The following is a 23,070-nucleotide window of genomic DNA, read 5'->3' as shown; positions in this document are numbered from 1 at the left end:
TAAAGCAGTACAGCTTACTAAATCTGTATTCATCCTACAGTACAAAGTGATATTTTAGGAAGGAGTTGGATGGAACACTAGTCCCGTTGGTGGTCCTAGTAATGTGTGGTTTTCCAACTTCAAGGGGGAAAAAAGTTACACAATAATTGAAAAAAAAAAAAAAATGCGAGAGCCATTTGCAGAATACTTCTGTTCAGATCACCGGTTCTCAAACTAGGAGCCATGGCCCCCAAGAAGGCCATGGCAGGATTTTTTGCGGGCCACGGCGGGCTAGTGCAAGTAGTAAATCTGACTGTGTCTGCCTTACAATCGGGTATGGGGGCCAAGTGTTTTAGGTTGTCGCCTTGCTTTCTCTCACTCCAGTGTATGTCTGCTACATTTTGACACTGCTGGACCAATGAGAGGGTAAGGAAAATATATGGTCCATTTTGCTATACTTTATATGCAATATGCAGGAATGAATTTGTTGTCGAGCAAACCATATTTGAAGTCCTTTTCACCTCTATTGAAGGGATTCTTCCAACAGACTTAGGACTTGTACAGGGTGCAAATGTGTCACCCACTCTCACTGCTGCAACCTTCCTCTCGGCCACGACCCCAATTGGCACCCACAGATGTAATTTGTGAGAAATATCTACTGTTATCTGTGCAGTGTTCCAGTGTTACTTGCGAGATAATTATTTATTTGATGTTAGTGTTGTGAAGGCAACATATATTTGTTTTTTTTTTATCTATTTATCTACCTGCAGATATAATTGATTTATAGTTTTATAGTTTATGTATTCCTCCACTCTGCCTTCCCAGCTCCGTGGTGGTCTCCCTATCACGCCTCTACCTTTGATATTGCTCTCACATCTTTTCTTTGTAGTCTCATTTCTGTTCAATTTCTCATTCATTCATTTGTTTTTTTATTATCATTGGCCACTTGCATTAAAGAAAAAAAAAATACAGCACTGATTGAAAATATATGACGAAATTCAGCTAATTTACTTTCGCCGAATGATCTGAACTGAAATCAGTGCTAAAAAAAAAAAAGAAAAAAAAAATGTTTCGTTGAGTTTAAACTGCTTTCATCAAACTCGATTTCGGTCTAGATTTAGCAGCTCTGACTTAATATTTATGGCAAGGTGAAATCTGCAGGGTAGAGTAGGCTACAAATTTAAAACAGTATTCGTTTTTTGCTACTTTTTCATTATTATCGATGTTTTTGAATGATTATGCATTCATATGTGGTACTATATGTTTCTTTTGTTGCATTTGACACATGTTTTGCCTATTGCTTTGCATCAACTTACTATTCACTGTCAAAATCTGTGAGTGTGAAAATGACGTGTCACTGATTATCCTAAATATGATAATTCAAAGTGTTATGCTGCATTTAGCAATTCACATGATATTTCACATTGTTTTTACGATATAACCATGATTTTACATAATCTTTGCATTAGTACTCATAAAAGCACCAACAGAACCGGCTACCACACGTGGAGAACTTACTAGTTACTGTGATGCTAAGCGAATTTTGCTTTAATTGTGCTAGTGGTAAAAATCTACATTATTAACTAGAAACTTTCTTTAATGAAACTTAATCTAACTTACTGGAAACAAAAAATTAGCAAATGAATGCAGTATTGTTTACCAAAAAATCAAATACTGAAAACCACCAACTTCATATTGCATAAAATTTAATTCACTTGGGTGTAGTGAAAAATAAATCATGTTAATTTGGTGAAAGTCGTTTGACACTTTTTCTTTTTTTCTCGACATTGGTTTTAAAACAGTCAAGTGAATTAACTCATTTTGGTGCAAGTGGCCAGATAATTTAAAACTGTCATTTGTCTGTGTCTGTCATAGCACAACAGCAACGTTTTCTGGAGGATGTAGACCGTAAGGCAAGAGAATGTAATCTGGTTCTGCTTGGCATTCCTGATGAACAAGAAAGTTTGGATGGCGCTGCTTCGGATGATAATAAGATCCAGAAGGTGTGGTCGTCGATTGGGTCATCTGTGAGCGTGAGGACATCAAGGAGGCTGGGTAAAATAGGAGGGCGGCGACGACCAATTTTAGTCACCCTTTCATCGCGTGAGGACCGTGATGCAGTCCTCGAGAAAGCAAAGAAACTGAAAGAGGCTGGTGAGACGTTCAGGCGGATTTTTGTGAAGAAGGACACACATCCAGCCGTGAGGGAAGAGTGGAAACGGTTGAAAGACGTGGAGAAGAGAGAAAAAGAAAAACCTGAGAATGTAGGCTGTAACATATATATCAACTTTAAGGAACGTCAGTTATACAGAGATGGAGAAGTGATAAACAAATTTAACATCATGTGTTTTTAGTAAGACCACAGCAACAACTCACCCAAACCATCAACATATTAACTTGGAACATAAATGCTGTGCGAGCCAAGCTGGAGAAGACTGAGGTGCAAAGATTGTTATTAAAGTTTGATGTTGTCGGCCTAAATGAGACAAAAACACAACTGTCTGTGCATTTGCCAGGATTTGTGACGTTCAGGTGTGTGAATAATGTTTCAACTCATCGGGGAGGTACAGTTGTGTTGGTAAAAAATTATTTAGCAGGTTATGTAGAGAGCGTTGATTACGGAATACAGGATCAAGTATGGATGAAATTTAAATGTATTCCTAATGTAATATTTGGGCTTTGTTATATTCCACCACATGATTCTGAGTATTTTTCTTACAATTCATTTGCCTCAATCCAAGAAAAGATTATTGAGGGTGATTGCAGGTGTGTAATTATGGGCGATCTTAATTCCAGATTTGGTAAATATGTTCGGGAGTTACCTTCCCGTAGTGATATTCCTGATGCCTATATGTATTGTTACCCAGTTATACACGACACTATAAATGCCCCTGATGACAATGCTTATTTATTATCTACGATTTGCATAGACAACAAGATGTTGGTACTAAATAACCTAAAGACGACGACTAATCATTTTAAAGGTGATCTGACTTTTCGTAAAGGAGGCAGTTGGGTGTCACAGTTGGATGTGTGTGTGGTATCGTGTGGATTGGTTGATGATATTAAATCCTTGTGTGTGCATAATATGGAATGTTTGCCATCGGATCATGCTTCAGTTAGCATTGAGGTAAATATCCTAGTTACTAGTGTAGACTCCCTATACCGCCGTGCATGTAACCTTGGAGGTCATGCATCGCTGTTAAATGTCAGGGAGAGTAGTTCGGTGGCTCGCAGTCCAATTAAGTTATCAACAATAGATTTGGATATGTTTCGAAATAATGTACAATTTCTTGATGTTCCCAATTGCGAGGATGAACATAATATAGATAATCTTGCTCATAATATTGCTGATGCTTTGTACGAATGTGAAAGAGCTAGCAGAAGAGCTGTGGGCGTTCTCGGTGGTGGTGGTGGTGATAGTAGCTTATCCCGCTGGGAGAGGCTGATGCAGGACAGGGATGATAGACGGGTGTGGCAGGCAATCAGTTGGAAGGGAGACTTAAATGATGAATTAAAGGCTAACAATAGACCCTCTGATGAAGAATTTCGTGGCCACTATGAAGAGTTAATGAATATTGATATAGATAATCTTGATGAATGCCGACATAGCAATGTAACTATACCTATGTTAGATAACCCCATCTCCCCTGCAGAGGTTAATGCACAAATTAGTAAGCTCAAAGCAGAAAAAGCTTGTGGGCCAGATGGCATTGCACCAGGGATTTTTAAGCTGTTGCCTGCCCAGTGGATAATGCTTATTGTTAATATGTTTAATGTGATATTCTCTAACGCACAATATCCTGCACTTTGGACTAGGGCCAAGTTGATTACTATTTTTAAGAAAGGGAATAGAAAGGATGTTAAGAATTATAGAGGCATAAGTATAATAGATAGCATCTCCAAACTCTATGATATGGTGTTGTGCTCCCGTTTGGAGATGTGGTTTAAGCCGTATCGTGAACAAGCAGGAGCACAAAGGGGTCGTGGCTGTGTGGAGCACATAGTGACATTACGCCTCCTAACAGATTTAGCTAGAAAGAAAAAGAAAAAGTTATTTGTAACATTCGTTGATTTTAGTAACGCTTATGACCGGGTACAAAGACATATTCTAATAAGAATTTTAAAGCGTCTTGGATGTGGTATGGTTATGTTGGGTGCTATTGGTGCTGTATATAATGTTACTGAGAGCATTATTGGTACTGCCATGTTTGCTGCCACACTGGGAGTTCATCAGGGATCCCCTACATCTTGTTTGTTTTTTATATTATACGTGAACGATTTGATTAAAGTGATAAAAGATCATTGTGGTGATGACGGATTCTTGAGGTGGCTACATATTTTAATGCAGATGGATGATACTGTGCTGCTCTCCACTTCGCGCACTGGGATGATTAATAAGTTGTCATTGATGATGCAATATTGCGATGAGTATGGTATGAAAGTGAACGGAGAAAAAACAAAATTTTTTGTAATACATGGTACGCCTGAGGATAAGGAAGATTTGCGGGTAGAGGGTCTGGTGGTAGAACAGTGTACTCAGTATATGTATCTTGGTTCACCATTTACGGCTGACGGCTCAGTTTCGTCATCGGTCAGGGCTCACGCAGACGCCAAAATGACTCATGTCATCAAATTCATTTCATTTTTAAGGAAAAATAATGACATTCCTTTTTGTGTTAAGAAGCGTGTGTTTCATGCTTGTTTGGTGTCGGCTATTTTATATGGATGTGAGTCTTGGCTGGGTGCGGACCTGAGACCGGTTGTGAGGTTGTATAATTGGTCTTTAAAAAGTCTTTTAAATGTTAGGTTAACTACGTGTAATGACTTGTGTTATGTAGAATCTGGTTATCCTCAGTTAGTCCTTAGTTAAATGCAAGCAAAGAAAGTTTTTTCGTAAGATGTAGAATGAGAGGCAAGGAATGGATGATGACCCATTAGTTTTAGCCATTAATACTGTTATGAACAATCAATACCAGACCCATACATACATTAACAATTTATTACATAATGAAAGGGATGATATAGCTGAAGGATTTCGGAACCTGAAGGCCATAATTTCCAACTCAGAGTCTTCCAAACGTAAAACATATATGGAAATAAACCCATAATTAAATGTCCATTCAGTATACAGAGAGAATAACTATGTAAGTGAACACTATCGCGTTGCTTTTACGCGGTTCCGAGTGTCAGCACATTCTCTAGCAATAGAGGTGGGCCGATGGAACAGAAGGGGACGTGGAAGGCTGCCAGTAGAGGAGAGGGTATGTGAGTGTGGTGAGATACAAAATGAGATTCATGTGGTACAAGAATGTGCTATGACGCAACACTTGAGAGACGTTTATAATTTTTCAACTATCACAGATATATTTTCTAATAGATATGATGATGTTCAAAGATGTACTATAATTTTCAAGATCTTGGATACTTATAAAGTATAAAACATAAATGTTTAAAGGAAGGAAGTAAATAGATAAAGCATATGTTATTCCTGGGTACATAAAGGTCACTGTTCATATTACTTTAAGTTAAGGAGTACGTGTTTTATATACTTTGAGCATTTGTGTCTTTGATTTTTCTTTGAAGTTGATATGAAATCCAGGGTGGGCGTTGTTTCTGATGTGAGAGTTTGTATCATTATATTTACTTGGAGTTACAAAGGCAGGTGTAGTCAGTGCTTTTCACTGTCGTGCCGCTGTGTTATCTAAGAATTCCCTTTAGGGTGTTGTAATTTGTTTTTAGTATTTCATTGTATTATTATATATGTACTTTTACTGGACCAATCTTTAAAATAATGTGTATGATCATTTGTAGCTGTGGTCAATAAAATTCTATCTATCTATCTATCTATCTTGCTTTTTTAATATAGAATTATTGCAATGGCCGCCAGTGCTGCTAAGGAGCGGAAGTACAGTGATGAGTGCTGTTGTTGTTGAAAGATTCCCCGCACATATAGTGCAGGCAGGGCCATACATTAGCCCGGTCAGTGGTGTATGGGCTGATTATAAAACAGTAAGTGGGGAGGACAGGACCTGGGGATTGCCCAGCACACACGTCCTGTCTCCTGACTGACTTTGTGGTGTGTGTATGATGAGTACATTAACCACGGATTTACATCAACCCTCACTGATGACATCAAGAAACCTCAGTGTGTGCTGTGTTTCAAAGTGCTGGGGAATAATTCTATGAGGCTTAGTGAGCTGCAGCATCATCTGACGACAATCTACCCTCAGTATGCGGAGAAACTTAAATGCGGTAGAGGCATCACATGAGGTTTCCCTTGAAATAGCAAGAATGGGAGAAGATTTAGCTGTCAACTCTTCCCGTGTGAACCCGTGCGGTCTCGCAACCGCTGGCAGCAGTGTTGCTAACCAGTGACGACCAAAATACCCCACAGCTCCAGGCCAACATTCCCCAAAATCCCCCATTCAGAAATAATTCAATGTCTATTATTGTACAGGCTCAGTCTAACAGACAGAATATTGCAAACATATTAAGAAGAAATGGTTATTTACAATAAAATAAAAACAATGGCTGTAGAAGTAATGCACTTTTTGAGGTATGACGAACATTAAGCTTATGGTATCAACAATATACTCTTGGGTAGTGTTACACTTCACTTATGAAAGGTAGAAACAATATCCTTTTGGGTTAGCCTTGTAATATGCAATATATGAGACAAATATAGATTATGCTTCATCAAAGTATCCTTGTATAGACCTTTTCCAGTGACGTCACAGAAATCACGTGGTTTTATTTACAACTCGATAATGGACGGCAAACTCCTCGCAGTAATGGCTGTCCAGACAGGGCTGTCAGAGATGGAACTGTCAGATATATGCAGAAATATGGACCAACGCCACCAAGATATGTACAGGAACATGATAAGGTGTTTGGGCTGGATCCTTATACCAAATCTAGTGAGTAGTTCACCAGTTTCAAGAACTGGGGACCGAAACCACTTCAGATATGGCAACCTTTATCACTATTTGGTGAACACCCCGTCAAAGCTCACCGGGGCATCCCTCAAGGTCAATAAATATTCACATTCTGTGTGTGTAATATAGCCAGCTGCAATTGACATACAGTACATGTAAATTATCTTGGTAATCAGTAAATTTTTTACATGGTGCCAAGGAGGTAGGGATTGTACGGCATACACTGAATCAAGTAGCTGAGGAACGAAATAGGTTACCCAATGAGGTAGTTGTTGCTCCCTCTCTAGAAAGTTTCACACATAGGCTACATAAACATATTGCAGGTATAGGTTGCATATAAAATTTTCCATTCTTGTGGTCACACTCCTGTGAGAGCTGCCTGGCATGGGCCTACATGGGCTATTTTAGGCAGGGTAGATAAGTCACAGTTTTGTGGGAGCTGGGCCTATTGGCCTACTGCAGTTATTCTCTCTTCTTAATCCACAGGTTAGGTCCTAGGTTAGGTTAGGTTGGTTGGGTTAGCTTGGTTTGGTGTTAAAAAAAAAAAAAAAAAAGTAATTTCCGACAGAAATTAATATCAGATTCAAATTAACCTCACCATAAAACATTGAAAAATGAACATTTTAAGCTTCAGTGTGAGGCGTAATTCTGGAAATTTGCCAAAAATTTTGTTATTTACTGACTGTGAATCGAGTAGTTGATGAAGAGAATAGGTTACCCAGTAACGTAGTTGCTGCCACCTCTCTAGAAAGTTTCAAGCTTAGGCTAGATAAGCATATGGCAGGTATAGGCTGCATATAAAATTTTCCACTCTCGTGGTCACACTCCTGTGAGAGCTGCCTGGCATGGGCCTGCATGGGCTATTTTGGGCAGGGTAAATAAGTCACACTTTTGTGGGAGTTGTCTAACATGGGCCTATTGGCCTACTGCAGTTATTCTCTCTTCTTAATCTTCAAGTTAGGTCCCAGGTTAGGTTAGGTTAGGTTGGCTGGGTTAGTTTAGTTTGGTGTTTAAAAAAAAAAAAAGTAATTTCCGACAGAAATGAATATTAGCTTCAAATTAATCACACTATAAAACATTGAAAAATGAAAATTTTAAGTTTCAGTGTGAGTTAGGTGTAATTCTTGAAATTTGCCAAAAATTTACTTATTTTGGAAATTTCAGTAATTATAGGCCTAGATACATATACACAGCCTATAGCTATATATGTTTCAAATGGTTTAACATAAAATGCATAATTGACAGTTTTAGGAAAAGAGACAGTAGGTTAATTACGTATGAGTGTGGGGGAAATAGCAGTCAGATAGATTATTTTCTGGTTAGGAGGGCCGATAGGAGGTTAGTGAGGGATGTTAAAGTTATAGGAAGTGAGGAGTGTGTGCAGCAGCACAAACTATTGATTTGTGATATGGTGCTTAAAGAACAAGTGATGGAAAAGAGAACTTATGTACCTAGGCGGAAAATATGGAAGCTGAAAAACCAAGTAGTAAGGAATGCCTTCTATAGCGAGTTGAGGAGAGTGGTGGCTGAACAGGAAGCTGTATGCAGAGGTGTTAATGAACTAAAGAACAATTTCTTGAGAGTTACTGATATAACATGCGGTTGGACAAGAGGACCACCAAGACATAAAGTAACTTGGTGGTGGGATGAGGGTGTAGAAGCTGCAGTTAAGGAGAAAAGAAGGCTTTTCCGGGAATGGAAGAAGGGTGGTAGCAAAGAGGAATATTTGGCTGCCAATCGGGGGGCTAGAAGAGAGGTATACAGGGCAAAGTCTGAGTCACAGAGACTATTACTCGTACTTTATAACCTAAATCATGGGGAAAGGAAAAATATGATATTTAGGGTGGCAGGTCAGGTGAAGAGGGATAATCGAAATATTGTAAGTGAGCAGTGTGTGAAGAATGATGAAGGAAGGGTAGTGGTGAACAGTGAGGATAATTACTAAAGATGCATGGAGAGAGCATTATAACCGGTTGTTGAATGAGGAGTTTGACTGGGACAGGGAAGGTTTGGAGCCAGCAGATCCAGTGTCTGGCCCTTGGCCTTTGATTGATACTGCTACTATGAGTGAGGCAATAGGCAGAATGAAGGTGGGGAAGGCAGCAGGTGTGTCTGGGTTGACTGCCGAAATGTTGAAGGCCTCAGGAGATACAGGGGTGAGGTTAGTCACTGACCTGATAAATAGGATTATTTATGAGTGGGTTGTCCCAGATGATTGGCTGAAGAGTGTAATTGTAAATGTGTATAAAGGGATGGGTGATGCCCTGGAAAGAGGAAATTATAGAGATATAAAGCTTTTAGACCAGATAATGAAGGTAATGGAGAGAGTTTTAGAAGGTAGGTCCCCCTACCTGGGATAAACCTAAACTGCATCTCATCAAAAATTGATGAGATGCAGTTTAGGTTTATGCCAGGTAGGGGGACCACTGTTCGACAGCTTCAGGAATAATATATTGGTAGGAGAAGTGATCTTTATTTTGTTTTCGTTGATTTGGAAAAGGTCTTTGACAGAATCCCTAGAGAGGTGGTGAAGTGGACAATGAGAAACCTTGGCTTGGAGGAGTGGCTGGTTAGGGTGGTTATGGCTATGTATGTGGGTGCTCACACCCAGGTCAGAGTGAATGGAGATTTGAGCGATGAGTTTTCCGTGAATCTTGGTGTGCATCAGGGGTCAGTCTTGAGTCCCATGTTGTTTATCATGGTACTTGAAGCCCTTTCACGTGACTTTAGAAATGGACTCCCGTGGGAGTTGTTGTATGCTGATGATTTGGTGTTGATTGCAGAGAACGAAAGGGAGGCGGAGGAAAGGTTTAGGAAGTGGAGAGATGGTATGGAGCACAAGGGTTTAAGGTAAATGTAGATAAAACAAAAGTAATGATATCTAGGGTTGGTGGCGGTACTGTCCAAGACGAAGGAGAATGGCCATGTGCAGCTTGCCACAAGGGCGTAGGAAGTAATTCCATCTTGTGTGGTGTTTGTGATAAATGGGTGCATAAGAGATGTAGTGGTATCAGAGGTACACTGCGAGATAATGCTGATTTTATGTGTACGGCGTATCGGGATGAGCAGGTGGAGATTGTCAGACGTGAAAGGATTGAACTTGCTGGTGAATCTCTTGAGTGTGTGGAAGAGTTTTGTTATTTGGGAGACATGTTGTGTGCTGGAGGTGGGGCTGGATCTAGCTCTGTGGCTAGGGTGAGAAATGGTTGGAAGAAGTTCAGGAAGCTCTTGCCTCTCCTGACATTGAGAGGACTCTCCCTGCGTGCTAAGGGGTCTTTGTATGCAGCATGTGTTAGGAGTGTAATGCTGTATGGTAGTGAGACCTGGGCAGTGAAGGAGGAAGATATTCGCCGGCTCAGATGTACAGAAATGACAATGATTAGGTGGATGTGCAGTAAGTCCCTGTGTCCAAGGCCTGGAGGGGCTGGGTTTACGATGGAAGAGTTGAGAGGTAGGATGAGACTGGAGTGTATTGGTGTTGTGATGAGGAGAGGTAGATTGAGGTGGTTTGGACATGTGGAGAGCATGGGGGATAATAATTGGGTGAGGAAGGTGAGAAGTGTTAATATTGGGGGTGGGGTTATGAGGGGTAGACCGAGAAAGACATGGGATGAGGTCATTCAGTGTGACCTCAGGGTTAAGGGACTGAACAGAGAGGCTGCAATGGATCGTGCAGCATGGAGAGCCGCCATTAGGTGACCAAAGCCGACACATGCAAGCATGTTGGAGCCTTTAAAAACGAAAACGAAAACGAAAACGGTATATGTCATAACTGTTAACTTTTACATTGCAACTGAAACATAACACTGCCACAAATTTAAATTAAGGTCATTTATTTCATGCTGATGAATACCACAACATAAAACTAAAAGACTTCAACAATATAATTTTAATGATATTACATTTTGCATTAACAAGAAAGTCACAGAATATACCTGGTAAAAGATAAATATAAAGGGCTGTTGATATAAGTACAGATTTGTCCTCTCAATTGTGATTAATGTATGTTGTTCTCAGTGAAAAATGTATCTTTAACTGGCGCATGTATTGGCGGTTTGGCTTTCAGTGGAGCAATAAAACAGAAATTATACTTAGTATTACTAGTAATTATGCTTTAGTTGTAACTGAAACACAGTTAAGCATACAGACTCACAATGGTATACGAGTATTACAGTTTTACACTGATGTGTTCTGTACTGCACTACTATTAAAGTGATCCACCATGACACAAATATCAGTTTCAAATGAATCACACTGAATAACACTGAAAAAATAAAAATTTAATTTTTACCTAACCTAACTTATTCTTACCTAATATTACCTAACCCAACCTAACCTTCAATATGACCTAACCTGTAATTTAATCAGTTTTACTTACACACCTAACATTCTTGACCATCACTGCTATGGAGAATATACTGTAGATTATGCCCGATTTCGTTTGGGTGAAACTACGGAATAATTCCAAAACGAGGCCTGTGACATCGACCCTTCCTCTCTTTTCCGTCGCACACATATGGGCATGTGGGTCTCGGACTCTGTGACATTAGCATAACTGGGATATCCCATGACATCTGCAGCTGCAAAGAATGATAAATATGCCCTTATCTACTCACAAGTCATTGGCTCACCTGATATGAAATGCTTCCTATTGAGTCGGGTGTAGGCCGTCGGCTGCCGATTCTCCCTCTTCACGGCACCTACCGTATCCACTTATATCGTCTCTCCTCGTTGGCTGGAAACTGGTAGAAGTGTACACCATTTCCAGTTTTCTGCCTTGTCTTACAGCCGAAGGCGCAGCAGTGGAACACTGCTGTGGAATCTGCAATTCTCTCTCTCTAGACTTCCGATAATTTGCCGTCTAATGTGGCGCCGTAAACAAAAGTAAAATGACTCGTGGCGTCCCGTGGAAAAGATCTGTTATGAAGAAAAAACATTACACGAAATAAGAATTGCTCTTGAGTTAACTTAGGGTATGTCTAATTTCTTTTTTCTGTACAGTTACTTCTGGACAGGAAAAGTAATAATACGATTTGTGGAAGGCATCATTATGATTATTTTTAGTCAGCTGATCTCTGCTGCTGCAGCTGCTGTTGTTGTCACCCACTTTCGTTCATTCGAATACACACGAAATATCGACTTAATTGATGAAGAAAAACGGATGCACTAATGGTTGCATTTTAGAAAATATGAAGTCACTCTGAAATTAAGATATTTATATATAACCTATTTTAATTTCTACAGCTAAGTTTATGGGTTAAGTACCCTGCCATTGGCAAAAAATCCCCAAATTGAAAGCCGATTTCCCCATATCCTCATTTGTACCCGAATTCCCTAAATCTGGGGATAATTCCCAATGGTTGGTGACACTGGTTGGCAATGCGGTCACGTGTGTGTTACTGCATATTGTATAACCTCCTGCCTCAACCCGCTCTCGCTTGCAACCGTATGCCCGTTCTCAGTCTGGATGCACACTAACACAGCCACCTCCCCATAGACTAAAATGGCGATAAATAAGGAAGATACGAAAAAGCTGTTATAGTAAGCTTCCTAATCACACGAGAATACAACCCATATTAACCAAATATTTTCTTTCCCTTCTGCCTTTCTTAATTGGGCTGGGGAAACCTGATCTTATTATAATACTACTAAAGGTAGGATGGAGAACAAATTACAAACATAAATAAATAAAACCCACTAGTTAACACCTACAGTGGGTCTTGCAGGTTGGGTCTGGGTGGAATATCTTCTCGTTTCGTACATACGAGGATAAGATCATAAGAAAACTGGAGTAGGCCAGTTGGCTCATGCTAGGCAGCTCCTACAAGAGTGTGACAAAACTACTAGAAAGAAAACAGAGATAGCAAAGAAGAAGGCTCTCCTACGCCCACCAAACCCTCCAACCGAAAACGGCAGGAAAAGGTGAGAAAGAACACGCGATGTAGAAAAACTAACGTGGGAATTACATAGAAAAGTGTGAAGGAGATTCATGCAGGTAGGATAAATCGACTGATCACCAAAGCATAAACGGTTAAACCAGTCAGTTTCATGGGGGTAGAATATATCCGTTAATCACCAGAGTATAAAGATTTAACCCACTCAGATTTCACCTAATGAGCCTGACCTGACTGCGAAGCAAGGTACTCGTAAATGTAACCTGACTTATTGGAGACCCATATTTACCACCATATTATTTTTTTTCAGTTTACGGAATGTCCGGTGCTACTGAGGGACCTCTTCACCTGGTGGCACCGATATGACCAGGTGGTTCCACTGCCTGGTTATACAAACCTCCCTTAATCCGCGGCGTCCCGTCGACGTACTTCCACGTCCTCACGTTTTGTCACTGCCAATCCCGTTGACGTACTTCAACGTCCTGCAATTGCAAGGTTCATAATTTCCACAATTTTCAAAATTCGCGCGAGATTTTCGATTCGCCCACCTACCCAAGGCTCCCCTACCTGCCGCCAGGCGGGCAGCGTCCTAGACCCAGCGTGACCCACGCTCGCCCTTGTCTCAGTCACTCACCTGTTAGCAGTGACCCAGGTCAGACATGGAGCGGAAAGGTCTCTCAGACAACGAAATAGCATCCGCCCTGGAGGCCTTCACTGAAGATAGTGATTCTCCACTTGATGATGATGTGGTGGATCGCGATTACGTCCAGCCAGAGGAAGAAATAACAAGCAGTGATGAAGAGGTCCCTTCGCCCCGGAAAAAGCGGTATGTGACATACCGTAAGGCAAGGGAAGGCCAGCCTGCACCCCAACCACGTGCACAGACCTCTCTCCATCCCGATTCTGATGAGGACGAGGATGAGGACGATGACGATGACGGCGGCTTAGGACGTGATATCGCCTCGTGGTTGGGTAAGGAGAAAATATCACCCCGAGGATCAGAAGGTGGGGCGAGAAGACAAATAAGGTATGGTCCAAGTCTTTTGTCTGGGGAAGTGGAAAGTGGTGTGGTGGGAGTGCGGGGTGAAAGGGAAAGTGGTGTGGCGGGAGCGCGGGGTGAAAGGGAAAGTGGTGTGGCGGGAGTGCGGGGTGAAAGGGAAAGTGGTGTGAGGGAGGCAGCACGAGCACGTGGTGCACGTAGGCCTAGGGGAGAGGAGGTGGAGCCACTCCCCAGCACGTCTTTTGCCCCGCAATATTCCCAAACTTCCTCCCCACAGCCCCAGGATGTGGGGAAAGGAAGGAAAGGGAAGGGAAAGGGTAAAGGAAAAGGGAGAGGGAAGAGAAGTGCGAGTGATGAAAGGCACCACTCTCCACCTCCCCAACCTCCCCCACCACCCTCACCTCCCCACCCTGACGAAGGCAACGATGGGGACGTGGCTGGAGACGGTGGTGTCTCGTGGAACTGGGAAGATGGGAGTAATTTTACTCCCATCATTCACCCTTTCACTGAGGAGTGGCGGTCTGGTTGCATGGCTCCAGGTGTGCATGCGTGTTCCTCTAGGGTGGATTTTTTCCACTTGTTCTTTGGGGAGGCGTTTGTGGGGTGCATAGTGGAACAGACCAACATATTTTCATGAACACAGCGCCGTGAAAGTGAATGTTTGGGAACAACGAGCAGGCATTCCCAACAATATGACTATCCTGTGACAATTTCAGAGATGTTCTTATTTTTTGCCCTGGTTCTCTTGATGGGTGTGGTAAGAAAAAACCAAATTCCTGCATACTGGACAACTGACCCAATGATCCTCACACCTTTCTTTGGAAAGGTGATGAGTCGTAATAGATTTCAGCAGATTCTCGGCCGCCTCCACTTTTTTGATGCAGAAAATCCAGCTAATGCAAATAACACTGATAAAATGAGGAGAATTAGGCTGGTATTTGATCATTTACGGGAAAAGTTCCGCTCCTCATTATATCCTTACAGAGACCTCGTCATAGACGAGAGTCTTGTGTTGTGGAGAGGCAATATTTCCTTTCACCAGTACATACCCAGCAAGAGACACCGTTTCGGGTTCAAGATCTTTGTTATGTGTGACTGTAAGACTGGTTATGTGCAAGACATAGTCTTGTACACGGGCGCACAGACAGATATAACAGAAGATCGTAGTATAGGACTCTCAGGGGCCGTGGTGTAGACAATGATAGAGGAGTACCTTCATCGTGGTCATGTGTTGTACCTGGACAACTGGTACACTAGCCCTCTTCTCGCTAGGTTCCTCCACCAACACGACACCGGAGTCTGTGGTACAGTCAAGAGAAACCGTCGCCATATGGTCAAGATAGGGAGGAAACTTGACAAGAACGAGGTGGTTTTCTTCCAGGCAAATAACATCCTTGCCACCCTGTGGAACCACAACAGGGAAGTTTGCCTCCTATCAACTGTTCACAGCCCCCTGATGCACCGCACAGACTCCGTGGATCACCGTAGCGAGAGGAGGCGCAACGTATGGAAACCAGAGTCTGTACTGGACTATAATCTGAACATGAGGCAAGTGAATCAGTCAGACTCGATGATTTCCAGTGTTGACTGTGCCAGGACCACGATGAAGTGGTACAAAAAGCTCTTTTTCCACTTGCTCGACATCACGGTCCTGAACGCACACTACCTGCATGCCATGACAACAGGAGTATCCGAGACCTTTGAGGGGTTTGTGAGGGAGCTGGCACGTGAAATAATCGCCAGGTATGCCCAGGACAGACCCACACACCGCACCCGCACCCCCATGGCTGCCCAGACTCCCCTACGCCTCGCAGGATGCCACTATCCTAGCACAATCCCTTCCGACCCAAACCGTCGTAAACCCCAGTGCCGCTGCCATGTATGCAAGCACTTGACAGTCAGACCAGCCACTCAGAGAAAAGACACAAGGTACGAGTGTGTAGAGTGCAATGTTGCGTTGTGCCTTCAGCCATGTTTCAGAGAGTACCATAACTTCCTACACTACTGAAACTGTTTGGGATGGCGATATGAAGCTCAGTATAATGGTAAGGGCAGTCAGTATGTGCTAAGTCTTATATAAAGTTGAAACGGGTGTAATGTTTTCAGGAAAGTAATGTATAAGTTGAGAAATAGCGTAAATTGAAAGAAGTGATATCAAAACTACACCCACTGTGTAAGTCTGCGAAATATGATGCTCAGTATAACACTCTGGTCAGTAAATATGTGATACCAAGAATATAAAGTGGAAACGGGTGTAATGCTAGCATGAAAGTAACGTATAAGTTGAAAAATAGTGTAAGTAGTAACAATTGATGTCACGAGTACACCCACTGTGTAAATCTGCGAAAATATTACGCTCAGTAGAACATTCTGGTCAGTAAGTATTTGATAGGAATGATATAAAGTGGAAAAGGGTGTAATGTTAGTAGGAAAGTAATTTATAAGTTGAATACTAGTGTAGGATGAAACAAATGATATCGCAATAACACTCACTGTGTAAATATGCGATAATATGACGCTCAGTAGAATCGTAAGGTCTCAAATTATGTGATATCAATTATATCAAGTGTAAACATGTGCAATGTTAGTGGAGAATTATTATATAAGTACAAAAATAGGTTGTAAGTTGAAACAGTAGTCATAGCGACTTCACCGTCTGTGTTATTATGCGCTATTATTACGCTAAATATTTACGTAAGGCCTGAAACTATCTCAAAACAGTTCTCAAAAGTGGAAAAGTGTATAATGTTATTAGGAAAGTATTATGTAAGTAGAAAAAACACAATACGAGTTGAAACAACAGTCACAGCGAGTTCACTCACTACTTAAATAAGCGCTAACATTACACTAAATGTTATTGAAAGGCCTGTGAATACGTAAAAACAGTTCAGTAAAATGTAAAATGGTATAATGTTATTGGAGATGTATTATGTAAGTAGAAAAAATGATATGTATCATGATTCAGGAATGTTAGCGATTCATCGTGACCAGTCTGCCCGATTTTGCTCAGTTCGCACGATGGTACAATGCTTATTTCAGCTCTATTTTTGTATAAAATCCAATTTACTCTTGTATCACATGTTTTTTTATGTTTGTAATAAATACATATCTACTTACTTTCATTGGTTTCCCAGACTTATAATACCATAGAAAACGTGAGAGCCTCAGACCACCTACAGAGAACACGGTACCAGGTGTGATGAAGGTATACCTGTTTAGGCAACTTATGGACCCCGGTGAACACTTTCTTAGTGAATGACCATTGTTTCTGACCAAAAGCGAAAGTTTTAGCCAAAAAAATTTGGGTCCAAAAATGGTCAGGATTGGGGGGTACCAGTGGTGAAAAAGTGGTCGGGACGGGGCGGGTTAACCTACTCCTTATCCCCCAAAAGGAAGATAGTGATCTGCAGGACTAGGGTAACTTCAGTCTGTGGTCCCTGGGATCACATTCAGATGAGTCTGGGGACTGCAACTACTACTACTACTACTACTACTATGGTATGTCAGCTGAAAGGGTACTTAATGTTAAATTTTATGATAACACAATCACAACATTTATTGACAGTTGCCACGGCTTTGCTTTTGCTTTTTCACATTATTCACCCAACGTCCATTGCGCCGCATCTTTATAAATTGTAGTGAAGATGAAAGTACAAGTCAACCTTAGCCATATGTGAACCCCTTCAGTACAATGTCTATATCTATCTATATCTGTCTATCTATCTATATATGTATATATATATATATAGATATATATATATATATATATATATATATATATATATATATATATATATATATATATATATATATATATATATATCATATATAGAGAAAAAGATAGAGTATCAGGAGAAATTGAAAAATGAGTGGAACGCAGTGAAAGATCGGGAAAATGACAGTGTGGAGGAGGAATGGCAGTTGTTTAAGAGTGCTGTGGTGGGGCATGTAGAAGAGGTGTGTGGTGTGAGACGTGTGGGTGGTGGTGTAAGAAAAGGAAGTGAATGGTGGTGTGAGGAAGTAAGTAAAGCTGTGGCTGAGAAGAGACGTGCATATGAAGTGTGGCTGCAGAGGAAGGATGAGATGTCATATGAAAGGTATAAGGAAAAGAAGAATAGGGCGAGAAGGGCTTTGTGTGATGCTAAAGTGGCAGCAGATGAAAGGTGGGGTAGGCGGCTGACAGAGAATTTTCAACAGAATAAGAAAATGTTTTGGAAGGAGGTGAAAAGGGCGCAAAAGGGAGAGTCTGTGAAGGAAGAACGAGTAAAAGCAGAGGATGGAAGGATGTTAATTGAGATGGATGCAGTAAGGAAGAGATGGGCAGAGTATTTTGAAAGATTGTTAAATGTAGAGGAGGAAAGGGTGGCTGAGATTGTGGCGGATAGAAGGGTGCAAGGAATAAATGTTTTGGGAGAGCTGAATGATTCTTTGATCACAAAGGAGGAAGTGGAGAAGGCAGTAAAGGAGATGAAAACAGGGAAAGCTGCAGGTATGGATATGTGTGCTGTGGAATGCCTGAAGGGTGGTGGAGTGACTCTTGTTGACTGGTTAGTAAGATTGTTCAATGTGTGCCTTGTGAAAGGTATGGTGCCAATTGACTGGGCAAGTGCTTGTGTGGTCCCGTTGTACAAAGGCAAGGGTGATAAGTATGAATGTACTAGCTTTAGGGGTATAAGTCTGTTGAGGGTTGTAGGTAAGGTGTATGGTAGAGTGTTAATTATGAGAGTTAAAGAGGGTACAGAAGGCGTGATTGGTGAGGAGCAGTGTGGCTTTAGGAGAGGGAGGGGTGCGTGGATCAGGTGTTTGCTGTGAGACAAGTGTGTGAAAAGTATTTAGCGAAAGGCAAGGATGTTTTGGGCATTTATGGATTTAGAGAAAGCATATGATAGAATTGATAGGGAAGCTTTGTGGACTGTTTTAAGATTGTATGGACTTCATGGTAGGTTACTTAAAGGGGTGAAAAGTTTTTACGTAAATAGTAGAGCGTGTGTAAGAGTGGGAAATGCTGTGAGTGATTGGTTTCCAGTGAGAGTAGGGCTGCGACAAGGATGTGTGATGTCGCCTTGGTTGTTTAATATTTACATGGATGGTGTTGTAAGGGAGGTGAATGCAAGAGTTTTAGGTGGAGGTCTGAGTCTGGTGAATGTTGATGGTGGAGAGTGGAATCTGAAGCAGCTGCTGTTTGCAGATGATACTGCACTGGTGGCTGATTCAGAGGAGAGATTGAGACAGCTGGTATAGGAGTTTGGAAGGGTGTGTGAAAGGAGGAAATTGAAAGTAAATGAGAATAAGAGTAAAGTGATGAAGTATACGAGGTTGGTAGATGGTAGGGGGATGAATATAGTTTTGAATGGTGAGTTGCTTGAGGAGGTAGAGTGTTTTAAATATCTAGGGTCACATGTTGTTGTGGATGGAAGAATAGATGCAGAAGTGAAGTTTAGAATAAATGAAGTAGGAAAGGTGCTGGGAGGAATGAGAAAAGTACTTAGATGTCGTTCGCTTAGAATGGATGTAAAGAGAAGGTTGTATGAGGGTGTTGTTGTACCGACTGCGTTATATGCGGCTGAAACATGGAATATGGGTGTAGCAAAGAGGAAAAGTTTGAATGTAATGGAGATGAGGTGTCTGAGGAGTATGTGTGGAGTGACGCGTATGGATCGAGTGCAAAATGATGAAGTGCGAAGGAGAACTGGAGTTGTTCGGGAAATGGCTGGTAGAGTTGAGCAGAGGGTGTTGCGATGGTTTGGGCATATGGAGAGAATGGATAATGAGCGATTGGTGAAAAAGATAACTAGATCTGATGTGAGAGGTGTAAGGGGCTGAGAGGAAGACCACGAATAGGATGGATGGACAGTGTGATGAGAGCACTGGATGTGAGAGGGATGTCTGTTGAGCAAGGAAGAGTGGCTGTGCGTGATAGAAATAAATGGAGAGAAATTGTGAATGAATAAGTGATGACGCAGCCCTGAGGGGATATTCTCCCGTATTTGGTCTGATCAGCTAGTCAGGTCAGATGCGGGTAAGGGGATGGGTCTGTTATGATGTGGCAGGGGTAAACCAGCTCTGCTGTCGGGCCCTGCTGCGGATGTTACTGATTGCATTGCACAGTTGACCCTTGTGCGGTGTTGTGCGGTGAGGATCTGTCCGTTCTTCCCTTGGGGCTAAGATGCGAATGAATGTGTTTGAATGGATGAGTAAATGGGGAGTGTGTCGTCCTGTCTCGGCTACCTCCCTTTCCTTGGGGGAAGCAGCCTAGGTATATATATATATATATATATATATATATATATATATATATATATATATATATACTTGTATATGTTTAGTGCAATAGTAAAGGCATCAGAAAAATACAAAAAAAAGTATGAACAAGAGACAGAGAGAAATGCAAATAAATAAAAAGTTAATTACAAATCACCAGTGGAGCATCTCTGACTGAATCCATATCGACGGTCAGAGTAAAGTTTACGAATGGAAAGATGCTTCAGAATCATCATATTTAAGATAGATTCAAAGGCTTCAGAAATACAAAGGATGAGGCTGTTTTGGTGATAACAACGGCTTTGACTGATGGATGGATGGAAGAAATATTCCCGGCTGTGCAGCAGGCACGGTTAAATGCCGCCGGATTTCTATGATTACGACTCAAAAGAAATGGGTAATAGACACAACGATAAGAATTAAAAAAAAAAAAAAAAAGGCAACAGTCATTAAATATTCAGTATAAAAACAAACAATAATAAGTAGTGCATAAAAACATTTAATACATGACAGCGGTTACCCTTCCTAGAGACAAGCTGAATGAGAGCAAACTTCCAGAGAGAGAGAGAATGTGTGCTGTTGCCAAGAGTTTAACAGGTGTAATAATCAGACTAATTGCGCCCTGTGTCCTCAGTATAGGAGGGAACTGAGTATTTTCAAATGTTAATAATGGAGGGTACCCACGGGTAGGCACCTGTGAGCTTCACGACAAGCGGAGGACAGTACGCTTCGTGCCCTTCCAGCACAGTCCCTCACACAGGAATCCTGGGAGCCATTGGGTTAAGGCAAAGCTATAATAAAGCCTCTGAAATATGTTACCTGGATGCAATTGCCCAGCTGAGACTCGCAAAACTCGAACGTCCTTGGTTTACTGCACTGAGTTATTGCTGGGGAGAGGAAGGAAGTTATTGTGAGATTTTGACACATGAATGATGTGGCGATAAATATTGCTACACACCAGCATAACCCAGCATAACTGTAACTCTCTCTCTCATATATATATATATCTATATCTATATATCTATCTATCTATCTATCTATCTATATATATATATATATATATATATATATATATATACCGTTATACAGTCATAACACTAGCGATGCATCATACACCCTTGTCTCATTCAACTGTTGATATTTAAGCACTTCCCTAGAAATCCACGCTGTAGGCTATACACTACCATCATTGAAAAAAAGGCACCATTCAGCAGCTCTCCATCCACATCATACATCCTCAAAGCGTTCCATAATCCTTCCCCAGTCACCCTGTTATACACCTTTTCCAGATCCATAATATTATAGATACTGTACCCTCCTTCACACTTGCATTCCTCACTCTCTTACTGTAAATATTTGATCCACACATCCCCTACCACACCCCTACCACACTTGAGCCTGTATTAACGTTAGTTCAAGAAGCTCCCTAGCACCTTATCCTTACCAGCATTTTTTTTTTTTTTTTTTTTGCTAACAGCTCATTAAACAATCCCCAGTGTGTTATATTTTGTCATCCACATTGCCGTCTAAAAGATAAATACAACATAATAGGCAGCAGTAGGAGGGAGTAAGGAAATAAATCTCTGAGGAAAGGGTATTACGGAGCTTCCTAAATCGCCGTGTCTTTTAAACACACTGTTCATATTAACCAGACATTTTGGTATATTCCCCACCTTTCCCTTAATTATTCTTCCATATAAGATTCCTAAATACACCCACCAGACTATAGGCTACCCTATTTGACTGACCTGTGCAGCTGAAATGTACAGGCGAGTAGGGTGTGTTTGAACTGGGGCTGCTGATTGGCCGCCGATGATGTAAATCTACAGCTCTTATTTTATCACATACATATTTAAATTTTTAAACTGCCTGCATTATAAGCAGCCAATTCAAATAAGGAGTAATTTCCGAAGCTTAAGAGGTCTAAATTAGCTTTAAAAGTTTACTGTTATTAAGGAATATTAAAGTTGATAAAAAGTTTTATAAAACGCTGATTGACGTTTGACGAGTATTATCCACCCACGGTGCACACCCACGTCTGCATGTTGCTCTGCATCCACCCATGGTGTACACCTACGTCCGCATGTTGTACTACAATACATGCCCGCATTTACTTCAATGACATCATCGGCGGCCAATCAGTAGCCACGAATCAAACACACCCTACCTCCCCCATACATCTCAGGTGCACAGGTGAACCAAATAGACTATAATTATAATTTACTTGTATTTACACCCACTTCTTCCACCCTTATTTTCGTACAGGAGCATAACTAAGGTATTCTTACGCTCCATAATTTCTCTGATACTAATTTCTAGTATAATCCCTAAGAAATATTTATGCCACTCTCCCCGCTACGGTTTGACCCATATTCTAGTCAGTTGAGGAAGCTCGCTGGCACCTTTTCCTAAGTAATTTATTTTGTTAATTACACCTAACTTTTCCTCTTCGTGGTATAGAAATCATCTAGAAATCTCCGTAATGTGCATAAATAATGTATAAAAGGATATTAACCAACTATATCTAAAAATAAATCGCTAAGGAAAAGGTACTAGGGAGGTTTGTTACGCGACGAGAATACGAGCATATATCACATCAACACCTGCAGCTTTTACGTTGTTTAATCTCCTCACAGCATTAAAACAAACAAACAAATAAATCCTACTCACCCAACTTCCAATCATACAGGTCCCTGAGCTTATACATGTATGGCATGTCAGCACGACAGCCCATGATTCCCTTCTCGCCCGATGGTTGAGAGGCTGCCATCATCACCATCATCATCATCATCACCGGAGTCAGCAGTGTCTTCATGATCGACAATTATACTGCAGCTTTCCAATCTGTAGACGAGATAGGTCAGGTTGGGTTAGGTTAGTTAGATAAGGTCAGGTTGGGTTAGGTTAGTTAGATAAGGTCAGGTTAGGTTAGGTTAGTTAGATAAGGTCAGGTTAGGTTAGGTTAGTTAGATAAGGTCAGGTTAGGATAGGTTAGTTA

General features: G+C 41.2%; 2 protein-coding genes across 2 annotated transcripts in view; both read right to left on the bottom strand.

The window, feature by feature from the left end:
* Positions 1-22,367, bottom strand: part of LOC145395450 (uncharacterized) — a 37,179-nt gene extending 14,812 nt beyond the window's left edge. Inside the window, exons 1-2 of the mRNA XM_080269054.1 lie at positions 22,361-22,367; positions 20,892-20,959 (exon numbers count right to left, since the gene is read on the bottom strand). Of these exons, the coding sequence (XP_080125180.1) occupies positions 20,892-20,959; positions 22,361-22,367 (75 nt within the window). The remainder of the gene's footprint in view (positions 1-20,891; positions 20,960-22,360) is intronic.
* The window catches only part of LOC145395422 (uncharacterized), a 284,261-nt gene extending 261,450 nt beyond the window's left edge, over positions 1-22,811 (bottom strand). The window contains exon 1 of the mRNA XM_080269026.1: positions 22,743-22,811. Coding sequence (XP_080125152.1) covers positions 22,743-22,806 — 64 coding nt within the window. The 5' untranslated portion in view covers positions 22,807-22,811. The remainder of the gene's footprint in view (positions 1-22,742) is intronic.
* Positions 22,812-23,070: the final 259 nt, after the last annotated feature.

The sequence above is a fragment of the Coenobita brevimanus genome, chromosome 31 (assembly GCF_032717465.1).
Source record: "Coenobita brevimanus isolate Jiangsu-jjx chromosome 31, ASM3271746v2, whole genome shotgun sequence".
Taxonomy (NCBI): Eukaryota; Metazoa; Arthropoda; class Malacostraca; order Decapoda; family Coenobitidae; genus Coenobita; species Coenobita brevimanus.
The sequence above is the reverse complement of the archived record's forward strand: the minus strand, read 5'-3'. Positions and strand labels throughout refer to the sequence as shown.